Here is a 21,464-nt window from a genome sequence, read left to right as displayed (position 1 = left end):
TGGGATCTAGGGAGCGTCAGGGTCAATCTGCAAAGATGATGCCAGACTGGTGGCCTGGAGAAATCCATGACCGTTTCACAGAATGGGCCATCTCCCAAGGAGTCATTGTGAATGGAATTGCTCCTGCGCGGTTCCCAGGCCGTGGTTTAGGAATGATATCCACTCGAGCTATTGAAGTATGTCATGATCAAATAGTTACTTGACAATTGTACTCACATATAGTGTATGAAGAAAGGCGAAATCATTCTGACGGTTCCACTGAAGGCAATGTTGACAATGAGACGCATTCCCATGTCTTTCAAGCGAAAATTCCCTAAGGATATTTCCGTCCATGCGCTACTTGCTGTTTTCCTGACTATCGGGGACAAGGAGGATCTCCAGAAGTATGAGCTCTGGCGACAAACTTGGCCGACCCGTCGGGACTTCGAAGACAGCATGCCCCTTTTATGGCCACGGTCTGTACGAGGACCCAATCCGTGCTATGATGACGGCGCCAGTGAGATGAATCTGCTTCCGCCCTCGATATCTGGCGCATGGAACACCTTACGAAAGCGCAAAGATGAGCATGATTATGAGACATCTCACCAGAACCTCCTTGCTCAGCAGGAACAGAGATTGCACAAAGCCTGGAGCAGCGTTGTGTCTGTTTTTCCAGATGTAGACTGGGAGACTTATTCATACAACTGGCTCATTGTCAACACGAGGAGTTTCTACTACTTAATGCCTGGTCAAAAACCGCCAGAAGATCGAAATGACGCCATGGCATTGCTGCCTTTCGCCGATTATTTTAATCACTCGGATGTGGAGGTTTGTCTTGTCGTTCTTGACCCGCTTCAAACACCATCACACTGTCCAGTCTTTTGTCACCTGTTCTGATCATTGAAACTTTTGCCCGTTTTAGGATGACGTAAAATTTGACGGCCAAAAATATGTCTTCAGGGCAACCAGGCACTATGGTATTGATGCGTCCGCGCCTCAACTCGGTGAACTCTGCTAACAGGGTAAAGACTCCGGAGAGGAAATTTATATGAGCTATGGGCCTCATCCGAATGATTTCCTACTTGTTGAATGTGAGATAAATCAACAGGTTTCATCACGTGCATGCCACTCTAACCTCAATCAGATGGGTTCTACCTCGAGGAGAATGGTTCTGACGCGATATACCTTGATGATATCATTTTCCGAGACCTCAGTGCGTCCCTTCAGGAAGAGCTGCATTTGCAGCAATATTACGGGTATGTTGAATCTCAACTAATCTGTGATGTCTTAAATTTCATTCTCTAGCTTGCTGCCGTATTGTGCGAATATCAAATGCTCATGATTTTAAATATCCAGCAATTATGAGGTTACCACCACAGGTGCCTGCTATCGAACCGAGATTGCCGCTTGTCTGAAATACATGACAAGAAGAGATTGGCGGAACTATGCCCTTGGTTATTCGACAAAGGGCTGCGACGCCCAGAAATCTAATGCAATCATCCAAGAATGGATTCGCGCATACGCGAAGGAAGCAGACAAGACAATCGCCGCTCTGGAAGCCCTTAGTCTCAGAGAAACGGATCAGAAGTACACCGGGAAAGTGAGCACGCTGCTCAGGCGTTGGAAGCAGATCAAAGGCCTCTGCGACACAGCCTTGGAAGCGGTATCCTGCTGAGGAAGCGAGGTGCTGCCAGTGGCGACTGACCTCGAGCGCGAGGAAGGACTAGACTCGGAATTTAGGGCGAAGAGCTGTTCATAATTTAGAGCCATCCAAAACGTCGATTGGGATAGCTCCGGACACTCTTTGCTTCACCATTTGTTGTTTGGCGAGCACCAGATGCTTGATCATATAATTAACCGCGCACTTGATGCCAAGCTCCTCCCCCCTGCGCACTATATAGCCGTTTATATACTCGATTTCCGTGGTTTTTCCAGATCGCACATCGGCCAGCATGGAGCTGGTGTTCTTGGCAGTCTGGTTCGCGAGCTTCGTCACCATCGATCGAAGCCGCTCTGGTGCAAAGCGGTTCTCAATGCCAGGAATACCTTGCAATTCAGGCAAGGCGCAAATGACACTCGAGATCTCGATGAGGAGCATACGCATCACGCGGGTGAAGCTATAGTTGTAGAGAATCTCGCCATTCTCACAGTCCATCAGAGCCGTAAGGGGATTTATGATAGCATTCAATGCCACTTTTTCCAGTTGATATAGTAGAAGGGACGAAGGAGTTTCGGCGACAGCCACGAGCGGCGGCGTGAGGGTCAAAGTGCGTGTCAGGTATTTCGTGCTCGGTGCCCAATCCGTATCCTTTTCATCCTTTGATGGCAAGGCATCACGCGGCAAGACAGGACTGATTATAGTAGTTCCGATACCGGTATGAGTAACATGGAAGGCGTCCCTTTTCCGCGCCAAGCCATGCGAAATGATGCCACACATGTAATGTGGACGTTGATGCGGGTCAGGGAAAACTTTTTCGTTGATCTCCTCGATGGTGCCCATGCCATTCTGCAGAAGGAGTACAGTAGAGTCAGGGGTTAAGCGGTGACTGACTGATTCCAGGGCTCTCGCGGTCATGGGTGCCTTGACCGCAACAATCAAACATTCGATATGTTCATCATCCTCCTCCGACTGGGAAAGAGACTCTTCCACGCCGGCTTCCAAATTTTCTTCTGTAACGCTATCACCATTTGTATTGAGCTCGCCATTTTGATTCCAATACGGTAGCGAATACCAAGTCCGGTCACTCAATACGTTGACATCAAAGCCCGTCTTGATATCATCGAGGCCGTTTGTATTGACCGCTAAGCACTTTTTCTTTGCTAACCAAGCCCCATAAAGATTCCTACTATGTAGCAAGAGGGTAATAGGAGGCGGAGATGGCCGACTTGCAAGCGAATGAGCAACAAAAGTCCCTACATTCCCAAGTCCCAAGATGTGTATTCGGCCCGAGAGCTTGCGCCTCCCGCTCTCACGGGATGCTTCATCAGCTTCATGCATCCATGTCGATAAAGATCGACGAACTGGCGCTCCTCGAGAGCAGAGCCGAGTAAAGATCTCTACTTCGCAAAAGCCAGTCCGCAAGAGCGGACGGCGCCCGGAAACGTACAGCGACACTTTGACGAATGGGAGGGCCCTGCAAGCGAGTTCGGTTGCTATCTCTCAGATGGAAAAAGGGTGAATTGAGATCGTTTCACCTGCTGCTCATTCTTCTCCCATTGGTTATGATCAATGACGCACCTCAGCTTCAGTAGCTTTGAGAGGCCGTTCTGAGCTAATAATAATAATGCGATAGTGGAAGCATGAAGATAACGATGACGGTCAAAAAGTAAAGAATGAGGCAATAGGGTTGTCACCGCCAGGTTCACCGCCTTTAGATAAAAATCGCCCTTATCCATCGAGATTATCAAAAAAACGCTAATTTTGCATTTGCAATCGTATCTCACAAGATGGAGGCTGCCGACCTATTACCGCTTCTTGAGCAATTGGATGATAATGTTGACGATTTGGAAGAGGCGCTCAACCCAATTTTGGAGAGTCCGGTCTCCGAGACATCGAACAAACTCCCGGTTCTAGACAAGGCGAAATTTCACGTCTTGGTTACCTACGCTTTGGAATCTCTCATATTTTGTACAGCTCTCTGCCTCATTTCTACCTTTTCAAACTTGCTAATGGAGTGATAGCTTATCTGCGTCTTCATGGCGTCAATGCAAAGGAACATCCTGTCTTCCGAGAGCTTACTCGCGTCAAGCAATACTTCGGAAAAATTCAGGCGCTAGAGACTGAGCCCGAGCAGCGGACTATGACTCTTGACAAAGAGGCAGCTGGCCGCTTTATCAAACACGGCCTTGTATGTCACATCTTATTTTTCTTTTCTTTTTGTCAGACCTTGACCGTGGACACGTACTAACTTCGTGTAGGTCGGGAATGATAAACTAGATATGAAACGCAAAGAACAGGAGGCCAAAGAGAAAGCGCGCGCTCAACTAAAAGCAGCTCTACTAGCTAAGAAAGCCACGGCATCTGAGACATCTTCCAGGAATCGTACGAGTAGCTCGGACTCGGAGTCAGAACCTGATAACGAGGAGTCGGACAGCGAGGAGGTTATGATTGCAGAGTCGGAGCAGCTGACAAAGGCATTGGAAACAACACAATCCGAAAACTCTCAGGAGGTAAAGAAGAAGAAAGACAAAAACAGGCATGAGACTTCCAAGGCCACCAGGAAAAGGAAGAAGCGAAGCAAGGAGGAGCAGCAAGAACGAAAGAAAGAAAGACGGCAGAAGAAAATGGAAGCTCGAAAGGCAGCAAAGGCAAAGTGAGAAGAGGTGGGATGATGACTACAATCGCAACATGACTCCTTTCATCTCGGTCGGCCGGCCCGACCTCAGTGCCCATATTGAATCTCAGCAGTTGCATCGTTAGCAGAGCTGAACTAGGCTGTCAGTCTGTCAGTCCCTCGGACTGCCCTGCTATCAGTCTCATCACCTCGTCGTTGGCAGGGTTGGCCGTAAGAGGCGCCGTGTATGTTCATGCCGCGAGCTTACGTTTCCACAGAGGTACAACATGACTGCTAAGGACTACCAATGCTATATGCGAAGAGCGTAAGCACTCTAGCTATCTCACTGAAGAGGTTCAGCAGGCACAATTACATGACCTATGCCATGAATCAGAATTAGGTACTTTCCGAATAGACCATTCTATGCATTTGTACCTCTCATATTACTGTGTACCTGTTTTGCCTTACAATGCGTAATTTATCTTACAACCTATGGCACGTGATGTTCCCATTTTTGCCGTAGTAAGTTTACATAAGCCAGGGGCGCAGCCAATCAGCAATCGGAAATCTGGCAGCTGGATCGGAGTTTGTTCTCTGTCTCCGCCGACGCATATTCGAGGTTCTTCTTTTCCGGCGCCTCCATCAACAACATATAAAAACCAACAACTCTTCCACCTTCCTACCGCAGAATCGAATTTCATCAAACTACACCTTATCTTTCCGCTTTTCCAACACAAATACACTCACCAAAATGCCTCGTCAACGCCGTGGTGCCGCCCCTGCGCCTACCCCTGCGCGCAGCGCCCCCAGCAGACCTACCGTCGCTCCCGCAAGACCGGCTGCTGCCCCCGCTGCTCAGCACCACCAGCCTCACTCGACCGCTGCTCACCCTCCTGCCCAGGCTCAGCAGGCTCCTCCTCCTATGGCCCCTGTTCAGCAGAGCTCTGGCCCCGGACTCTTCGGCCAGATGGCTTCGACCGCAGCGTAAGTTGCCCGCACATCCGTGAGATCCTCGGCTGTGATTCATTCTGGTGGCAACGTCGCGATAAGACTTACCGGGGACTTGCCTCGCCAGTTTCTGCGCCGAGGAATCATTCTCTTGCATGCAAAGACGTTGACTGACTGATCTCTTTTTCTAGTGGTGTCGCAGTTGGTTCCTCTATCGGACACGCCATCGGCGGCCTGTTCAGCGGCGGTTCCTCCAGCAGTGCCCCTGCTGAGGCCCAACAGGCTCCTCCTCCCGCTCAGGCTCAGCCTATGGACAACGGACTGTGGCAGAGCAGTGCCACCAACAGCTCTTGGGAGACTCCTGCTTGCGAGACCGACGTTCGCAACTTCCGCAAGTGCCTGGATGAGAACCAGGGCAACATGACTATTTGCGGATGGTACCTTGACCAGCTGGTATGTTTGATGCCCTTATTATCTGTGTATATTGAACGCTGCTAACAACTTGATACAGAAAGCCTGCCAGGCTGCTGCTAAGCAGTACTAAGCGACATCGCTTGTTCTCGCATGCTGTTACATTTTCTTTGGATAAATGACATCAACTTTGGGTGAGACATGGCCCTGGCGCAAGCCTGGCTAGCTTTGGAATGGGTGTCGACGATTTTTCTTTGCATGGCGGCGTAATACCTTTACTCTACTGTATACCATTCTCCCAAGGGAGCCACTTCTGTTCTTACAAACTTCTTGTCTGCGTCTATTCGACTCATTGGGCCGAAGACGCAGGAGGAAGCCAGAAAAAAAGTTGAAAACAGGAAACCAATGAGATGAAATTCCACTCTTCGAACAGATACCACATTTTTTGCCAAAGCTGAGTAGCATGATAGTGCAATGTACAACGGTTCCTGGAAGCGTAGGCTTGATTATACTGACATAGAACTCTGGGTATATTGGGAAGTGAGTCCTGGACGAGAGTAGACATCCATCTAGCGGCCCAACAGATTTTCAACCGCTTAGAAGCAAGTGAAAATAGGCATCTACGTAGTGCCCTTGTCGGATGCAAGATAGACAATATCAAAATATTAGTGAAATAACCGTAACGCCATATAGGATCGGAATCACTTCAATTTATTGCCCATCTGTATCTCTCCGAGGCTCAAAATTCAGCTAGAGACAAATAAGCCGAGCTGTCATCGTAGTCTCGAATTCCGCGCGTGGTGGCTTACCTGATTCCCATTGTACAGTTGACTGTCATTCTGCTCTTCGTGCTGATCTCGCAATGTCCGAATCCTAGGACCTCTGGAAGCAGCAGGCTGCGGACTCCGCGCTCCATTTCCGGAAGACGAACTGGTGGTTGGAGCAGACCCGGAAGAGTCTGAAGAAGCCGGGTTATAGCCGATGAAAGATCCCACTAGGCCCGTCGCGGTGCCAACTGCAGAGGAGAGCAAGCCGTACGCAGAATATGCAGCTCGCAACGGCAAGCTAGGCCCTGACGAGTTATATGCCTCTGTATACGAGTTGATGGGGATCATCACAAGGTTCGCCGTGGATCCTAATCCAAGATCTTCAAGTGTACGTTCTTCGTCGGCGATCGTGAGCGTTCGGTTGGGCAAGGGTGTCAAGATATGCTTAAGATTATACGGGCGTTTCTCATCTTGTAATAGACCGTCAAGCCACGGGCGTACATCCCCACGGATAGTCTGTGTTGGTGCAAAGCTGTTTCGCACTGAGCTGCCATCAAACAATCGGACTTGCAAACGATATTGCTTGGGAGGCGATGGTTGGCGCGGTGTCGACGCTTGCCTTGAAGGACCAACACCCGATCCAGCGTCGGCGGCGGGAGACGATAATGTGTCCTTTTTAGGCTCGACGATGCTTTGCTTCTGGATATTGGCGACGTATTGCCGAACTTGTTGCTCTCTCTTCGACTGTTGGCTTTTCCGCGTAGGTTGAGGAGCACGATCAGAACCAGCTGCCTTCGTAGGCGCTTCTTGGGCTTGTTCAGTACTAGGATCATGCTCTTGCTGATGATGCTTCGGTTGTCGTGTCCCGGAAGCTTCTGGCTGGCTCTTCTCTGGATCTGAGAGCGCAGATGTAGGTGTAGGCGTAGGTTCAGCTGTCACTGTTGGTTCAGGAGCAGGCGCAGGAGCAGGCGCAGGAGCAGGCGCAGGAGCAGGCGTAGGAGCAGAGGAGACTGCTGCCGAGGCACTGGAGGTATTTTGAGGAACATTCTGCGTCGTAGATTGAGTGTCGTCAAGAGCAGCCCTTAGCCGGCTGCGAAAGTCGTCCTTGGATATTTCAGGCACAAGGTACTCTCGCAACAAGCCATTCCTGCAATCCATACAGATCAGTGAACTTGTTCGCAACCAACGCACCGGTAGAGGTCACTCGTACTTGATCACAACAACTGCGGGAAACCTGACAATTGGGCAAAACGACGTCAAGAATCCGGCTTCATCGCTGCCCTTCGTGAGTCGTAGCAAAACAGATCGCGTCTCGAGTAATCGTGCAAATTGCTAGGTAGATGGCATTTCGGTAAGAAGCCATACAACAGCGATCGCCATCATCGAGGGATTTACCTCGTCATCCTTGAAGTATTCATCCTCCCATACACTACTAGTCTGTTCGTCATCTACATTCATCCCCGTCAATCAGCATGCGACTCCAAGCGATAGTAGCATCATATGTAATGCAGATGCGATCATAGCGGCCGTGCGGGGAATGACAGACAGACCTCGAACGAAGCAGACCACAGCTTTCCCCTCCGTGACAGCAAGGGAGATTCCTTCCTGAAGACCTCCAGAGTAGAACATGATGGCTCCCTGAATTCTCTTTTTTTGTGAACCGAGTATGGTTGTTTATGTGTCCGCAAGCGAGCCAAACCACGCCATATGGCCAGGCCAGCACAGCTCGTCGGGGAAAGTCGTTGATCTCCGCCGATCACGGGTTCCTCTCCAGGGTCCTAAAGGTCCGTCCCGCATTTTCTCCTCATCATCCGTTCTTCAAGCAAAGCACCAAGGTCGACTGCAGAGGCCGCATTTTGATCAATCATGCGGTCGATATTCACCGTTCTGCAGCAGAGGGCAGCTACATCGTGGCGGTCACAAATTGCGTCTGTTCGGAGTTCTCGCGCAGTGTTCGAGCTTGATTCGATTTGCGCCAGATGCCGCCGCCAACAGATTCGTTTCTCCAGCAATAGGCAGCTTGCGGATGATCCTAGATGGCTGTCTGTAGTTGATCATCCTGCGCAGATTGTACGCACGGGACGCAAACATGGGCCTGGCCTGATCATCCTAGGTACGATGCACCTCATACCTCATGCAACCGAGATATTTCTGGGAGCATCCTCGTGAATAAAAGTTTATTGACTAATTACAATTGGCTTGCTACAGCATTGATTCCAGTCACGGCATTTATCCTAGGCACCTGGCAGGTTCAGCGGCTCGATTGGAAGACGAAGTTGATTGCGAAATTCGAGGATCGTCTCGTGAAGCCTCCTCTCCCACTGCCGCCCCGTATTGATCCAACCGCCATCTCCGAGTTTGATTACCGACGAGTCTACGCTACGGGTCATTTCAGACACGATCAGGAGATGTTGATCGGGCCGCGCATGCGCGAAGGCCAGGAAGGCTTCATCGTGGTCACTCCACTAGAAAGAGGCGAAGGGGAAAGCACGATCCTTGTGAACAGAGGCTGGATTTCGAAGAAGATGATGAACAAGAAAGACAGAGCCATCGGGTTACCACAGGGCGAGGTAGTCGTCGAGGGCTTACTGCGAGAGCCGTGGAAGAAGAACATGTTTACTCCAGACAACAAGCCTGAGGAAGGCAAATTCTACTTCCCCGATGTCCATCAAATGGCTGAACTGACGGGAAGTCAGCCGGTTTGGATTGAACAAACTATGGGTAAGCAAATTCCTAACAGTCCGAGCAGAAGTTCCCGACATGACTGACTCTTGAATCTCCCAGTGCCGGACATGGTTGAATCGATGGACAGAGAAGCCAAGGGTATTCCCATCGGCCGCGCAGCTGAGGTCAACCTGAGAAACAACCACAGCCAGTACATCTTCACATGGTATGTTTCCATGCGCGAGAATGTTTTTCGCACTCGAGCTTAGCCTCCTTCGGCTCTCGACTCTAGTTGCTAATAATCAACAGGTACGGCCTGTCGCTGGCAACATCAATAATGTTGTGGATGGTCATTCGCAAAAGGCCAAATGAGGCCACTCGTCGTGTCGTCCAGAATCGGAACTGGTCGTAAACTCTCGATGTGTCATCCCCATGTGCATTGTCTGACGGCGTTCGGCTCTGTCCTTTTTTGAGATCCTCTAGTATATATCCCTGTTCACGGTGGCATCGCCAATCTCATATCCTGCAGGAGCTCTTTTGGCAAATGCTTCTGCGCAAGAGAGAAAACGGTAGTGGCATTGTTGATGTGCCGTTGTCTAGCAGATCAGCATCCTCCTGGTGCCATAATCAAGGCAATCTCACTCACCTTCTCAACAAAGTCGTAACATCAGTTTCATCAATAGTTTTTCGCCCTGCATGCTTAGAGTACGCTGCCAAGTCTTCACTGACTTGCTCAAAATACCACGCCGAGGCTTGCTCTATAGCAGCCAAGGTTGCCTTGCTTATCTTGGCCTTGGATCCGGCCCTTGCACGGGCAAACCGAGTAGCTAGCTTTCGAACCACTCCCACTGGCATATTGGGGACGGGAATTCCATGGCGTGAGAGTCTCTTCTGCTTGGCACCTGGGTGCACACTATCTTCGTCTCGCAATCCTCCTCCAACGAGCCCTGGACTCTCGCTCAAGGAAACTCGTGATGGCATATTGAGCTCCAGCCCGAAGTCGCCAGCGACACCGCCGACATCGCCATCGCTCATGTCTGATTCTGGACCTATCTCTGGTTCAAGATCAACCGGAGGGAGCTCGAAACCTTCGTCGTCATTCAAAGGTTCGTCGTGCATAAGATCACCCTCACCAGGAGGAGGTGGAGATGGGAAGTTGAATTCGAAGTTGAATCGCCCAAGATCCTCCGTTTCGCCTCTGCACCATAATTAGCTGGGTCGAGATGAACAATAAAAGCGCCCTCAACACTCACCCTCTGTCAAAAGCCCCCTGGCTGATCATTGTATCGTCCGGCCCATCTCCTTCCATGCCCGTATCATCGTCTTCGCCGCCTTCAGAACCGCTCCCCAACCTGGTCGAGTCGCCGAAATTCTCGCTTAGTCGTGGATTACCGTAACTCATCATAGATAGTCTTGCTCTGTCATATTCGCTAGTCGCTCTTCGTGGGTATTCAACAGATGTATGTGTGATGTCTTCCTCGTCGAACGCTAACGACAGCCTTGGTGGACGCATTTCGGGACTTCCTTCGTCGACCTCTTCCACCTCCTCCAGAGGTAGAGAGAGCCTCGGCCGTTCCAATTCCGGTTCATTGTCAAGTTCCTCGATCTCATCCTTCTCCTTTTCTGGTTCCGGTGTCGGCTCCAGTTTCTCTTGCGGTGACGAGCGTATCGGCTGAGAAACAGGGGCAAGAGCTAGTTGAAAGTCAGCCATGAGCTTGCGAATCCATGCAATTTTTCAATCTTGATCCTGAGCGCGCGTACCCTTTCCAAGATTCCGCAGAATGTCAAACGTTGTCTCTCTCTGAATCCGCCCGCTCTTCCTGCGATCGCGTCCGGGCGTATTGGCCGCGCGCCGCTGCATCGCGCGAAGTCCATAGGGCGTCGACGGGGCATTTGTAAGCCTTCTTCCAGGTGTCCATCGAGAGACCGGAGGGTTGGCAGATGGGGTTGTCGACCCTGCTAGACGGCTCGGGGTGAGGGGATACCTCGTGTGAATTGGGAGTCGTTGAAGCTATCCATCGATTCGTTAGACCATACCGTCAAGTATCCTGAGAGTTGACTAACCCTAGTGGCTGTTGTATCTCCCGCCGGAGTATTCATGTTTGAATCTGAAGCTGCCGCATCGCGCGACGGCCGGCGGCCGTGCGATCTGGGAGTCGTTGACATCTATAGCTGTCGAGAACAAGAGATCCAGTCAACTGATCATCCACAATTAGAAATGTCGCGCAATATTAATTCGAATCAATGGAGTGTTGAGAATGATCCGGAGTGAATAGAGCAATCGATATTCAAGTACACGATAGAGGGGTTTCATATGATGATCGGGCGGAGCGCGTCTTGGATCATCCACGGTAGGTACTCTGGGCCCGTTCTAATTGGCTTAAGCTTATCGATAAGAACAGCTGACTCAGCATAAAAAGTTGTGATCAGCAGAAAGCACCTGAATGCGACGAGCAAGAGTCCGGCGTAATCGCTCTATCGTGCTATTGAAAATCTTCCGATAGTTGCAAATATACGAGTTTATTCTTTGCCTTGCAATGTCCGACGCTCCCCCGAACCCGTCCGGCCTCTCGGTCAAGGTGAACAAGAAGCGCAAGAGACAGGTGGAGGAAGTTGCCAAGGAAGATAAAGCTGCACCAGCCAAATCTGCAAATAATAATACCCCGGAGGCGGCTGAGGGCCCTCAAAAGAAGAAGAAGAAGAAGAATTCCAAAAACAAGCAGAAGCAACAAAAGCAGAAAGAGCAGGATGAGGATCCCAAGCAGCAGGAGCGCAAAGGCGGCATCGACGAGTCTATCGGCAAGATGGACGGCCGGTTGCTGGCTGATCACTTTGTTCAGAAGGCGAAGAGACATAACAAGGAGTTGACTGCGGTTGAATTGGGTGATCTGAGCGTTCCAGGTATGCTTGTATCCGTCTTGCTCGGTCTCAAGTGCAATCAGGCTAACTCGACGCTCTAGACTCGGCATTCCTCGACACATCCTCTTTCGAATCACCCAGATCGCTTGACCAGCTTCCTGCGTTTCTCAAAGCTTTCAGCCCCAACAAGGGATCCGGACTCGCAAAGGCATCGGAGCAAAAGGGCACGCCGCATACGCTAGTGGTATGTCCGGCTGCGCTTAGAGCAGCTGATGTGGTGAGGTGGGTAGACCAGACGTATATCGCTGTCCTGGGGTGGGACTGATCAGATTTTCCAGGGCTCTCCGTACGTTCCAGACCAAGGATTCGACAGTTGGCAAGTTGTTCGCAAAGCACATCAAGCTGGAGGAAGCAAAACAGTTCTTGCAGCGCGCACGGTATGCTCACTACGATCTTGTCCTCAATTGACCATTTGTCTGACAATTATACAGAACAGGCCTTGGAGTCGGGACTCCCGCCCGAATTTCGGACTTGATCGACGCTGGTACGTCTTGTTCCTTCCTGGGCTGCTAACCGGATGTCATGTTCGAAGTAATACTAATGGAAACAGGGAGCCTCAAATTGGACGAACTAGAGCGTATCGTGATTGACGGGTCTTACATTGATCAAAAGCAGCGTGGCATCTTTGACATGAAGGAAACACATCTCCCACTCCTTCAATTGCTCACTCGCTCCGAGTTCCGTGAAAGATATGGAGCGAAACAGAAGCGGATTCAGATTCTAGTATTTTAAATGAAGTATTTATTGTCTGTGGCATTGGCGTTGCTATTGGGGCATCTGTATATTCAAAAGGTATGCATACTTATATAAAATCGTGCCAGAAGTTCTATTCGCATGTGTAGAGTTGATGCGTACTACAAATGGACACACTGCAGAGTACACATACTTGGAACAACTGATTGCCTGGAATTTAAGGCAAGAACTCGGTGGAGCCAACAGCTCTCACCGCCATAAACAACCGCCCGGCAAAAAAGTAAATTTCCCTTTTCCGCTAAGCTTCTGGAGGCAGTAATTTTGCCGACTCAAAATTTCCATTTTTGTTTTGGCCGTCGAGCTGTGGTTCTAAGTCTGATTTTCAATACGGAGTATCATCTGCTTGATTTATTTCCTCTACTGTCACATCTTAATAAGAAAGACCCTTCTAGCAGCTACTCCGAGCATATCACACCAAAATGGGCGACAAGAAACGCAAGCTCGCCGAGGAAGCCATTGCGCCTGAGGGCAAGAAGCTGAAGCAGGAAAAGGCCAAGGGAGAGCGCAAGGAAAAGAAGGAGAAAAAGAGCAAGGCGAAGGAGGTTGTTGAGGACGTGAACACCACCGAGGAAGTCCCAGCGCCTGCCGACAGCAAGCCGGAGAAGAAAGAAAAGAAGGATAAGAAGGATAAGAAAGACAAGAAGGAAAAGAAAGAGAAGAAGGAGAAGAAAAATAAAGATGAAGAAGAGGAGAAGTCAAGTCCCCAGACCGCAGAGGCCGATTCCATGGACATTGATGGCGATGTGAAACCTACCGAGAAGCAAGAGGCTGAGGGCAACGAGCTCGAAAAGGGGGAAAAGAAGGACAAGAAGAGCAATAAGGATAAGAAATCCAAGAAGGAGAAAAAGGAGAAAGAGTCCGCAGATGAGACGCAACAGCAGCTAGAAGAATCTACAGAGACAGCCCCTGCCGAAGATCACTCACAACATCACGAGAAAAACGCACGTTTCATCTGCTTCGTCGGTAAGTCAAACCTTGTTGTTATCAATGGCATATGGCACAGCCGCAGCATTGCTAATATCGTTCGCGCTCTCTTCTCGCAGGAAATCTCCCTTACTCGGCAACTGCCGACTCCCTCAGAAAGCACTTTGAGAAGAACCCTCCAGCCTCAGTTCGCGTAGCCACTGAGAAAGACAAACCGACCAAATGCCGCGGATTCGGTTTTATCGAATTTGACAACTATGACCGCATGAAGACCTGCCTGAAACTCTACCACCACTCCATGTTCGATGATGGGAAATATCCCCCTCGGAGAATCAATGTCGAATTGACGTGAGTGCACCGCGACTAGACACATTGGGAGAATCTCGAAACTAACGATATCGTAGGGCCGGCGGCGGCGGCGGTAAATCTGAGCATCGTAGAGCCAAAATCGAAGCCAAGAACAAGAAGCTCAACGAGGAGAGACAACGTCAATCCAAGGATATCCAAAAGGAGAAGACGAAGACGAAGAAACCTCATTCTAAAGAGAACGAGGACCAGGGCGCCGATCAGTGGGCTGGTATTCATCCCAGTCGAAGAGCCCGTATAGCGTAAGGCGCTCGACTTGGACGGAGTTTCAGCAATGGTGTTGCTCGACGACAAAAAGCCTTTTTTCAGTTTCCATTTCCAATTGCCGGTGTGCCACCTTTGATATGTTCTATCAGAGATATCCTTCTTGTCTTCGTTATATGAGTGTGAATACTGGATGGATTGAGTTGGGTGGGTGGAAGTATATAGAATCTTCAATGACTGCACGGTCCCTAAGGGAAATCTTGATAGGTTGCATACAGCTGGTTTCCAACACGCGCCATATCTACGTAACAGTTAGGACCATGGAGGTTAAAAATCGATTAAGCGACAGCTTCCTGTTATGGCGTAGCATGTTACAAGTTTATGCTGCATGTGCACGAAAAGACGACAAGATGAGGAAGGGGGTGTCCTGACCCAGAAAGAAGCTCATCAGGATCATGACATGTGACAGAGAAAGCGAGAAAAGAAATATGAACACAGTTGGAACAATCATCAAGGGGATCATTGCAAAACCTTCAACTATCCCAGACGCCGAATTAGTTGTTTATGATTAAATGATAAAAAGCTGATAATGAGAGTCTACAGAATGGTGCATTTCTTGCTCTTCGGTTTTGCGGCAGGTCGAGGGTTAAGGACAGCACTGGCGATGTAATTAGCATCGGGAACAACGTCACGACCACGGGGCCAATGCCAAACATACCGAATGGCTTCATCAAAGACGCTTTTGAGGTTGCGCTGCGTGAGGGCAGAACATTCGAGATACTTGTGCGCTCGGATCTCCTTGGCGACGGCCAGGGCTTGCTCGTACGAGACAGGCTCCATCTTTCTCTGCCGGAGGGATTCTGCCGTCGCGGGATCGTCTCTCAGGTCGAGCTTGGTACCAACAAGGATGATGGGAACATTTGGAGCATGGTGCTCGATCTCGGGGTACCACTACTTGAACGGTTAGTCGAAGCGATTCAATCGCTAAGCTGTGAGCGCACAGCAGCTGCCAGAGAGGAGTTAAGCACCTTTGCCTTGACGTTGTCAAACGAGGGAGGGCTGACAATGGAGAAGCAGATGAGGAAGACGTCGGTTTGAGGGTAGGACAATGGTCTCAGTCGGTCATAATCTTCTTGTCCAGCAGTATCCCACAGTCCCAAGCTGATGGGTCTGCCATCTACCATCACACTGGCCGTATAGTTGTCAAACCTGGAAGTCGGGTCAACAACAGGCTTCGAATGAGATCAGCGCAAGGGAGGAAGCCACGGACACGGTAGGGATGTATTCTCCGGGGAATGCGTTGGTTGTGTACGAGATGAGGAGGCATGTCTATCATATTCTAGGTTAGCTGCTGTCATTTACCAGGTAAAGATAGCACCAGGCAATATCTCATGATGTCCAGGGGGAAGAGAGAAGAAGAGGGAAAGCACTTACTTTTCCAACTGCACCATCACCTGTCACCACACACTGTAAGGTTCACCTGTTAGCCGCGGTCTGGTCAACCGACTAACAATCCATGGGATATCTCGCGAGTTCTAACCTTTAATGACTGAGTCGCGGGTCCGGACGCCATGGTTTTGTTGTTGGAATTAAGGGTATATGCACAGAGAAGAAAATCACAGTGAGGATATGATGATGAACAGCTTGTAAAGATGAACCCAAATGATAGCGATCAATTAGCGTCGCGAAGTGAATTATGGGGGTTTTTAGCGTCAAGTGAAGGCGGATGGGGCGATAATAATCTTTAAGGGTATATCTGCAAAAGGAGAAGTCAAATGAGTCAGGACAATGCAATTGTATACGACAAAGAGCACATAAAAAGTTTTTAGAAGAGAGAGCAAACAAGCTGAAGACGGCAAAGGACAAAAAGAGGACAAAAAAGGGTCATTGAGCAGCGAAACAGGACAAGATCGAGGGGCGGAGGTCTTTGTGGTTGGGGGAAGACAAGAGAGTGGGGGCTAATCGGGACGAGCGAGGGTAGCTCCATTGCGGTCCGTGTAGAAGGAGAACCAGACTGGATAGCTCACCTTTTGGAAGTTAAGCAGTCTGTCACTTTGTATACAGATCAAGGTACTTTTGGTCTACCAATATTATTTGCAGGGAGGTGCAGAAATCAGCGATAAAAGAGCTGCACCCGAGGATGCTCCCGACGCTCAGTGTTTGATAGAAGCTCTAAATCTCAAGTGATCTTTATACACTGTAGTATGCACCTATAATCAGGAGTTTATAAGTGGGAATGAGGCACGATAACAGAGACGTCAAGTCAGATCTTATGGAGAATGAAGGCAGATTGATGATGGCTGGTATTTGATTGATCATCGGTACACCCTTCTTTAATATATTGATGATCAAGTCCAGGCTAACCAAGATCTTACAAGTAAAGTACCTGCGAGCTATCTATGTCAGTGTCTGTATTGCAAGTCCCCAGCCTTCTCTTTGTAAGGTAGTTTTGACTGGTTCTGTCACTGCCTGAGGCGCTTGCGACAGTTCAAGCAGAAGTAAGAGTCGTACACTCCGTACTACTTGCTTGGTGGAACAGAACGATCAATTCGATCAGATGAGCACAGATATACGGCGATGTTCCTCAATTGCTTTTATAACGACAGTCCTGTAGTTCTCCGCGTCTGAGACTGTTGAAAATCCAAATGCAGAAATTATTGATATTTTAGATATCTTTCAGGCAACAGTAGATACCTCTGTTTTTGTTTAGGATCAAGGGGTTTGACCCATACGAACCATGGAATATTGAAGGCAAGGTATGGAGGTACTCCGTCCTAATAGGGTGCCATTATTGCTCCCGAAAACTCATTTTCTAGTCCAGACTCACTTTCCGTCCATCTCTGGGATTAAGCGAGACTAAGTTGATACTTGGTAGCGAACAACCTAGTTAGTATACTCTGTATTGAGGTCTAGCTGGATAGTACCTCAGTGCTTAGACTATGGAGTATCTGCCATTAATATCTTCTATGCGCCATGCATTGTAGACTAGATGATATCGCATTAGAAAATACCTCCAGCAATCATCACCATTGGACGCCGTGTCCCCCATTATTTGACCGCCACCGGAGCCCTCTTAACCAGTAGAAGACGAGAAACAGTACTTAACCTCCCAATTATCCAGTGCATCTAGCCTTGCTACATTGAGGCCGCTAGGTTGCCATGAGCATGGGGTGACATTATCGCGTCTTGGCTGCATTACATGGACATCCCTAGCCATGATCAGCATCCAGCGCTGAATAGGACATCTAATCATTTACTCATGCTTGATAAGGGGGGAAGTTTCCATCTGCTTAAAGTTATGCCCTACCGATCATCTGAGACGGGTGTGTGCTCCAGGTGTCCCTGGTATCACCATACAAGCAGCCATATGGCAGCACACAGGTACGCCTATTGGCTTCCTCATCAACGGGGCGCGCTTATATATGGTCTGTGTGTTCACAGAGGGGACCTCGTCCAGTAATCCGATCTCCCAGCCGTTTAGACAGCGAGACCTCAGATCGGCTTACATCCACAATAGTCTTCAAGGCATGCACTTCATTGAGACTCCCTCGTAACCGTCGGTCCCAGTAAATGCCATGCGCACCAAACCCCTGGCAAAAGAACTGCGCAGTTACCATGTTATGATATGTGGGGCCGAGCAATCACTGTGCTGATTTACAGCCTCGGCAAGTGTGATCCGAGAGATCTTCCTTCCACGAACTCTCGATCGAGAATCGTATCACCCTTTTTGCACTCCCTAAATCAAATGGTATCATGCAAGTATTCTATATACACAAGATGAAGTCGTAAATAGATATCTGTGAGCTCCGGCCAATTGGCACTTGGTCGCCTGGACAGCCAAGATCACTGGTTGTTCATGTGCAGTTGCACAGGTCGCTATATGGCTACATGACCGGCGGTGCAACGAAAGAATCTGGGATCCCATCAAAGACCCAGTTGAGGGAATCAAAAACTTCAGAGAACCCTGCCTCACTGATGAAGGCCCCTTGGTCGAAATTTGGCGGATAGATCAAACCAGGTTCATCTAGGGTATCATCGTCCTGCTGCCGGGTGACAGTGCCAGCGGCTGCCGATATGTTCGGGTTGGCCACGGTTACTGCGCAAAGTCAGCTTTACACGATCATTCAAGCGGCCAGAATACGGAAGTAATAAGAATAAACTAACCTTGCGCGTCCTCGACGCTTCGCATCGGCCTGAATCTCTGTCGCCAGCGCCAGACCGTGTCATAGACATGACTCATGCTCATTCTGCAGCGAACTTTCAGCTCCAAGATATTCTCGCCCGGAGAATGTGCTGCCTCGTTTGCATTCCACATCTGAGCTAAGATATCGGCCAGGCGAACAGGGCGATCATGATCCATAACACTTATCCGTCGGATGGCCGAGATGGCTCCATTGAACAGTAATTTGCCGTGATCGAAGTCGATATGACGGCTGAAATCACTCTTCAACAGCTTCATAAGGGCAAAGGCAGCAGAGACTATCATCTGGAGGATATAGTTGGTGGCGTGGCCGATCAGTTCTCCAGGAGATGTCTCCAAGTCCAAAACTCGTCCGAGGAATGATGTCGTGGCGATGAAAAGCTTTGTCAAATCCTCACCTCGTGGATTAGAACCAAGGAACACAAAGTATCTCAGGTGTAACTCCGCGGCTCGCAGATGGATCATATTGATGTCTGAAGATGACAATTTAGCGGCGGCTCAACAACAACAGCAGTTCAGATGTTCAGATGTCCATACGTGATATGTCTCGACCAAAGTCGACCTCCATCTCCCGAAGTTCACTCTCCAGAAGCTGCACGATTAACAACTTCTCCGAACTGATGAATTCGGCTGGCTCGGGCTTTCCGCTATATAATGCCTTTGTCACGCGGTCACAGAACTTTTCAATCCGCAATCGGATTCGCAAGTCATCCGAAGGATTGTAATCAGCGTCTCGGAGAGATGGTGGCTCAAGCGCCCAATCATAGATGGTGCCCGGAGGCTGTCCGTAGCCGGTTGCGACGCTGCAAAGGACATTTATCAACATCCAAGACGCACGACGTTGCTAGCAGGGGTCGCCATTACTTACTTCTGAGCCACAATATTACAGATAGCCCATGTCTGTAAACGATCCTTCACTGCTTCTCCTTGAGCTTCCATTCGGAAAGTCGTAAACTCCTCTGCCTGGACAGGCCGATGCAGACCCAGCTGCATCGCAATCTGCATCATCAGTCCGCTAAGCATAAAGGTAGCATCTGTCCTTTGACTCGTTGTAGGCAGCGGCCATGTGCAAAGTAGGCATAAAGCCTTGACCACACGGTAGTCTTGAGGAACTCCTGTAAGGGTCGACCAAAGAAGCCTGCTGAAAGGCCCAGTGAGTGAACTCAGAAGACCCGGTTCGGATGGCGCTCGACGACTAGCGATGCAAATGATCGTCCAGGCTTGCAAGCGGTTGCGGCGCAGATACTCCTCGGGAGGCTTTTGAGGGTTTAGAAGGGGCAGAAAGGGGTGATAATATGTGAAGTACCTAGCGGGTCGTTAACAGGCGCCAGTCCCTCTTGAGAAAGGGGAAGCGGGCAAGTACTGGTCAAACAATCGTGCTACTCGTTGTCTGGAGAGGGTGATATCCTCCAGCCTCCAAGGACTGTCATCCTGGGAGATGATGGAACTGTCTCTGGGTAAAGCCAAAGGAGCTGGCAGAGGTTGCGGTTCCAAGGGGGCAGAGAGAGGGCGACTCCGACTGGAAAGCGCGGAGTCTGGTCCACAGTACACATCCTCTGAACACTGCGACATTTCATCGCTGGCATTGGCCTCCACCGTCTGAGGCCGCTCGCCATTGATAGCGAGCCGTCGACGGAGTTCTGCGATCTCCTTTTCCATTTCAGCGTTGCGTCTGTCAAAGAGTCAGACAGGAAAAGGGTACTCGAGTATAGATCCGGATTGTAGAAGACTTACCTCCGCTTGGAAATTCGCTTGAATGTAGGCTCAACCTTGCAGTCTATCTGAAGGCGCCGACAGCGCGAACATGCGGCTGCCGGCGTCTGAACAATATCACATCGAAGCTATTGAAACCCAACATACCATGTTCAGCAAGCAGTCGAGGACAAAAAAAAGGTCTTTGATCATGTATATGAAGGTAGGTTATTTCATTTTGGGCCCTTCAACACCGCGAGCCCAGTAGCCAAGGACTGATTAGCTCACCTTTTGCTGTTTACACTCGTTACAGGCCTTTCTACTACCACCCCGGCGCTTTCCAGTGATTTGCGGGGGACCTTCTCCATCTCGCCAAGTTCCGAACTCCTATTTGGGAAATCGAAGCCTGTCACCGGCCGGGGAAGCCTCGGCGTGTTCCGAAAGTCGCTGGTGGTGCCCGGGGCGTTATCAAACTTGCTTGTGGAGGCAGCCCATGTGGTGCTATGACACCCCGGAACTCCAAATCCATCAGTATAAAGTAAGAAAAATTCGCCAACGGTATTGTACCGCGGAGTGCCGTTAACACATGCAAAAAGCGTGGTATTGACACAAGGAATGTGCTTAGGTGCCGGAAATCGGCAGAAAAACGGCGTGACCCCTTAAGCGCGAAACTCGGCGGTTCTGGGGAAATTTGCTGACTCATTCTCGTGCCTGAGGCAAGAACTTGGAGCCTTGTCTTATGTGTAATGGACGAACTACAATTGCAGCCGAATAGCCTCAATCGACAAGAATCATGAACCATTGATACTCTGTATTTGCCCAAGACATTTTTTTATGACCAGGATTCTTTCGGTCTCGCGCCAATGCGGCTTGGTCTGTACTCTGTCGGTACTCCAGCCCGTACGGAGTAGAGTGTACCAGATAAATACTACACACTAGCAGGTAGCAAGGGAGGTCCGAAGACAAGCTTTCGTTCTCATGAATAATGACTAGTTCCCACCACCGTTTCAATATAACTAAATATCATGCTCAATAGTATCATGAGTTCACGACTGGCCAAGTGCCATCAAGGGCCGCATCTCAGAACCCTAGAGAGGTACAGCCCCCGCCATTTCCCATGACGTATATGCGAGTTGGTCATTGCATTCCAGTGACCGACCCCTCTGACTCTTTAAGCTTCTTGAATGCTTCAATCGTCGAGAGGCTAATTGCCTTACTTAGTTACTTAGGTACCTAGCGTCTCGTCAACCTGTCGAATAAAGCATGTTCTGTAAGGTACATCACGGTGGAAACCTAAGGTACCAAGCCTCCACTAAGGCAAGCCCTCCACTCCATCCCCACCGCCAGCCATACTGCCGCTCT

General features: G+C 49.7%; 11 protein-coding genes across 11 annotated transcripts; 6 read left to right on the top strand and 5 right to left on the bottom strand.

Moving 5' to 3' along the window:
- Window positions 1-35: 35 nt before the first annotated feature.
- P174DRAFT_422816 (uncharacterized protein) lies at window positions 36-1,654 on the top strand (the record flags this gene model as incomplete). The annotated part of the gene is made up of 6 exons (XM_024825079.1): window positions 36-176; window positions 232-807; window positions 902-956; window positions 1,008-1,070; window positions 1,124-1,235; window positions 1,336-1,654. 6 exons carry the CDS (start codon window positions 36-38, stop codon window positions 1,652-1,654), a joined length of 1,266 nt encoding a protein of 421 aa, XP_024680251.1.
- P174DRAFT_443635 (ketopantoate reductase family protein) lies at window positions 1,271-3,272 on the bottom strand. The gene has a single exon (XM_024827880.1). It carries the CDS (start codon window positions 2,975-2,977, stop codon window positions 1,733-1,735), a length of 1,245 nt encoding a protein of 414 aa, XP_024680250.1. The 5' UTR covers window positions 2,978-3,272; the 3' UTR covers window positions 1,271-1,732.
- Window positions 3,273-3,411: 139 nt separating this feature from the next.
- On the top strand, window positions 3,412-4,679 carry P174DRAFT_452939 (uncharacterized protein). The gene is made up of 3 exons (XM_024829121.1): window positions 3,412-3,607; window positions 3,661-3,827; window positions 3,898-4,679. Exons 1-3 carry the CDS (start codon window positions 3,427-3,429, stop codon window positions 4,294-4,296), a joined length of 747 nt encoding a protein of 248 aa, XP_024680249.1. The 5' UTR covers window positions 3,412-3,426; the 3' UTR covers window positions 4,297-4,679.
- A 66-nt stretch (window positions 4,680-4,745) lies between these two features.
- P174DRAFT_514096 (coiled-coil-helix-coiled-coil-helix domain-containing protein) lies at window positions 4,746-6,084 on the top strand (the record flags this gene model as incomplete). Its single annotated transcript, XM_024832053.1, has 4 exons — window positions 4,746-5,023; window positions 5,055-5,237; window positions 5,393-5,654; window positions 5,713-6,084. The coding sequence occupies 4 exons, from the start codon at window positions 4,746-4,748 to the stop codon at window positions 5,743-5,745; spliced, it is 756 nt and encodes a 251-aa protein (XP_024680248.1). The 3' UTR covers window positions 5,746-6,084.
- P174DRAFT_443633 (UBX domain protein) lies at window positions 6,036-8,060 on the bottom strand. Its single transcript, XM_024827879.1, has 5 exons — window positions 7,930-8,060; window positions 7,775-7,827; window positions 7,590-7,711; window positions 6,422-7,526; window positions 6,036-6,362 (listed from the first exon to the last, which is right to left on the bottom strand). The coding sequence occupies exons 1-5, from the start codon at window positions 8,006-8,008 to the stop codon at window positions 6,324-6,326; spliced, it is 1,398 nt and encodes a 465-aa protein (XP_024680247.1). The 5' UTR covers window positions 8,009-8,060; the 3' UTR covers window positions 6,036-6,323.
- P174DRAFT_410307 (cytochrome oxidase assembly protein SHY1) lies at window positions 8,053-9,706 on the top strand. The gene is made up of 4 exons (XM_024824234.1): window positions 8,053-8,492; window positions 8,588-9,100; window positions 9,164-9,269; window positions 9,353-9,706. The coding sequence occupies exons 1-4, from the start codon at window positions 8,246-8,248 to the stop codon at window positions 9,453-9,455; spliced, it is 969 nt and encodes a 322-aa protein (XP_024680246.1). The 5' UTR covers window positions 8,053-8,245; the 3' UTR covers window positions 9,456-9,706.
- Window positions 9,540-11,209, bottom strand: P174DRAFT_374741 (uncharacterized protein; the record flags this gene model as incomplete). Its single annotated transcript, XM_024822593.1, has 5 exons — window positions 9,540-9,639; window positions 9,690-10,241; window positions 10,297-10,735; window positions 10,805-11,054; window positions 11,108-11,209. The coding sequence occupies 5 exons, from the start codon at window positions 11,207-11,209 to the stop codon at window positions 9,540-9,542; spliced, it is 1,443 nt and encodes a 480-aa protein (XP_024680245.1).
- A 298-nt stretch (window positions 11,210-11,507) lies between these two features.
- Window positions 11,508-12,780, top strand: P174DRAFT_443630 (uncharacterized protein). The gene is made up of 5 exons (XM_024827878.1): window positions 11,508-11,944; window positions 12,004-12,184; window positions 12,241-12,339; window positions 12,394-12,446; window positions 12,513-12,780. Exons 1-5 carry the CDS (start codon window positions 11,581-11,583, stop codon window positions 12,692-12,694), a joined length of 879 nt encoding a protein of 292 aa, XP_024680244.1. The 5' UTR covers window positions 11,508-11,580; the 3' UTR covers window positions 12,695-12,780.
- Window positions 12,781-12,970: 190 nt separating this feature from the next.
- P174DRAFT_505691 (RNA-binding protein) lies at window positions 12,971-14,485 on the top strand. The gene is made up of 3 exons (XM_024831275.1): window positions 12,971-13,678; window positions 13,759-13,987; window positions 14,044-14,485. The coding sequence occupies exons 1-3, from the start codon at window positions 13,135-13,137 to the stop codon at window positions 14,249-14,251; spliced, it is 981 nt and encodes a 326-aa protein (XP_024680243.1). The 5' UTR covers window positions 12,971-13,134; the 3' UTR covers window positions 14,252-14,485.
- A 45-nt stretch (window positions 14,486-14,530) lies between these two features.
- On the bottom strand, window positions 14,531-16,063 carry racA (putative Rho GTPase Rac). Its single transcript, XM_024827877.1, has 6 exons — window positions 15,750-16,063; window positions 15,644-15,676; window positions 15,480-15,538; window positions 15,238-15,418; window positions 14,928-15,160; window positions 14,531-14,867 (listed from the first exon to the last, which is right to left on the bottom strand). The coding sequence occupies exons 1-6, from the start codon at window positions 15,780-15,782 to the stop codon at window positions 14,807-14,809; spliced, it is 600 nt and encodes a 199-aa protein (XP_024680242.1). The 5' UTR covers window positions 15,783-16,063; the 3' UTR covers window positions 14,531-14,806.
- Window positions 16,064-17,733: 1,670 nt separating this feature from the next.
- P174DRAFT_514088 (transcription factor domain-containing protein) lies at window positions 17,734-20,930 on the bottom strand (the record flags this gene model as incomplete). The annotated part of the gene is made up of 9 exons (XM_024832052.1): window positions 17,734-18,305; window positions 18,374-18,883; window positions 18,948-19,213; window positions 19,279-19,716; window positions 19,774-20,082; window positions 20,145-20,251; window positions 20,391-20,438; window positions 20,462-20,549; window positions 20,902-20,930. 9 exons carry the CDS (start codon window positions 20,928-20,930, stop codon window positions 18,094-18,096), a joined length of 2,007 nt encoding a protein of 668 aa, XP_024680241.1. The 3' UTR covers window positions 17,734-18,093.
- Between the last annotated feature and the right edge of the window lie 534 nt (window positions 20,931-21,464).

Source organism: Aspergillus novofumigatus, assembly GCF_002847465.1.
Source record: "Aspergillus novofumigatus IBT 16806 chromosome Unknown P174scaffold_6, whole genome shotgun sequence".
Taxonomy (NCBI): Eukaryota; Fungi; Ascomycota; class Eurotiomycetes; order Eurotiales; family Aspergillaceae; genus Aspergillus; species Aspergillus novofumigatus.
The sequence above is the reverse complement of the archived record's forward strand: the minus strand, read 5'-3'. Positions and strand labels throughout refer to the sequence as shown.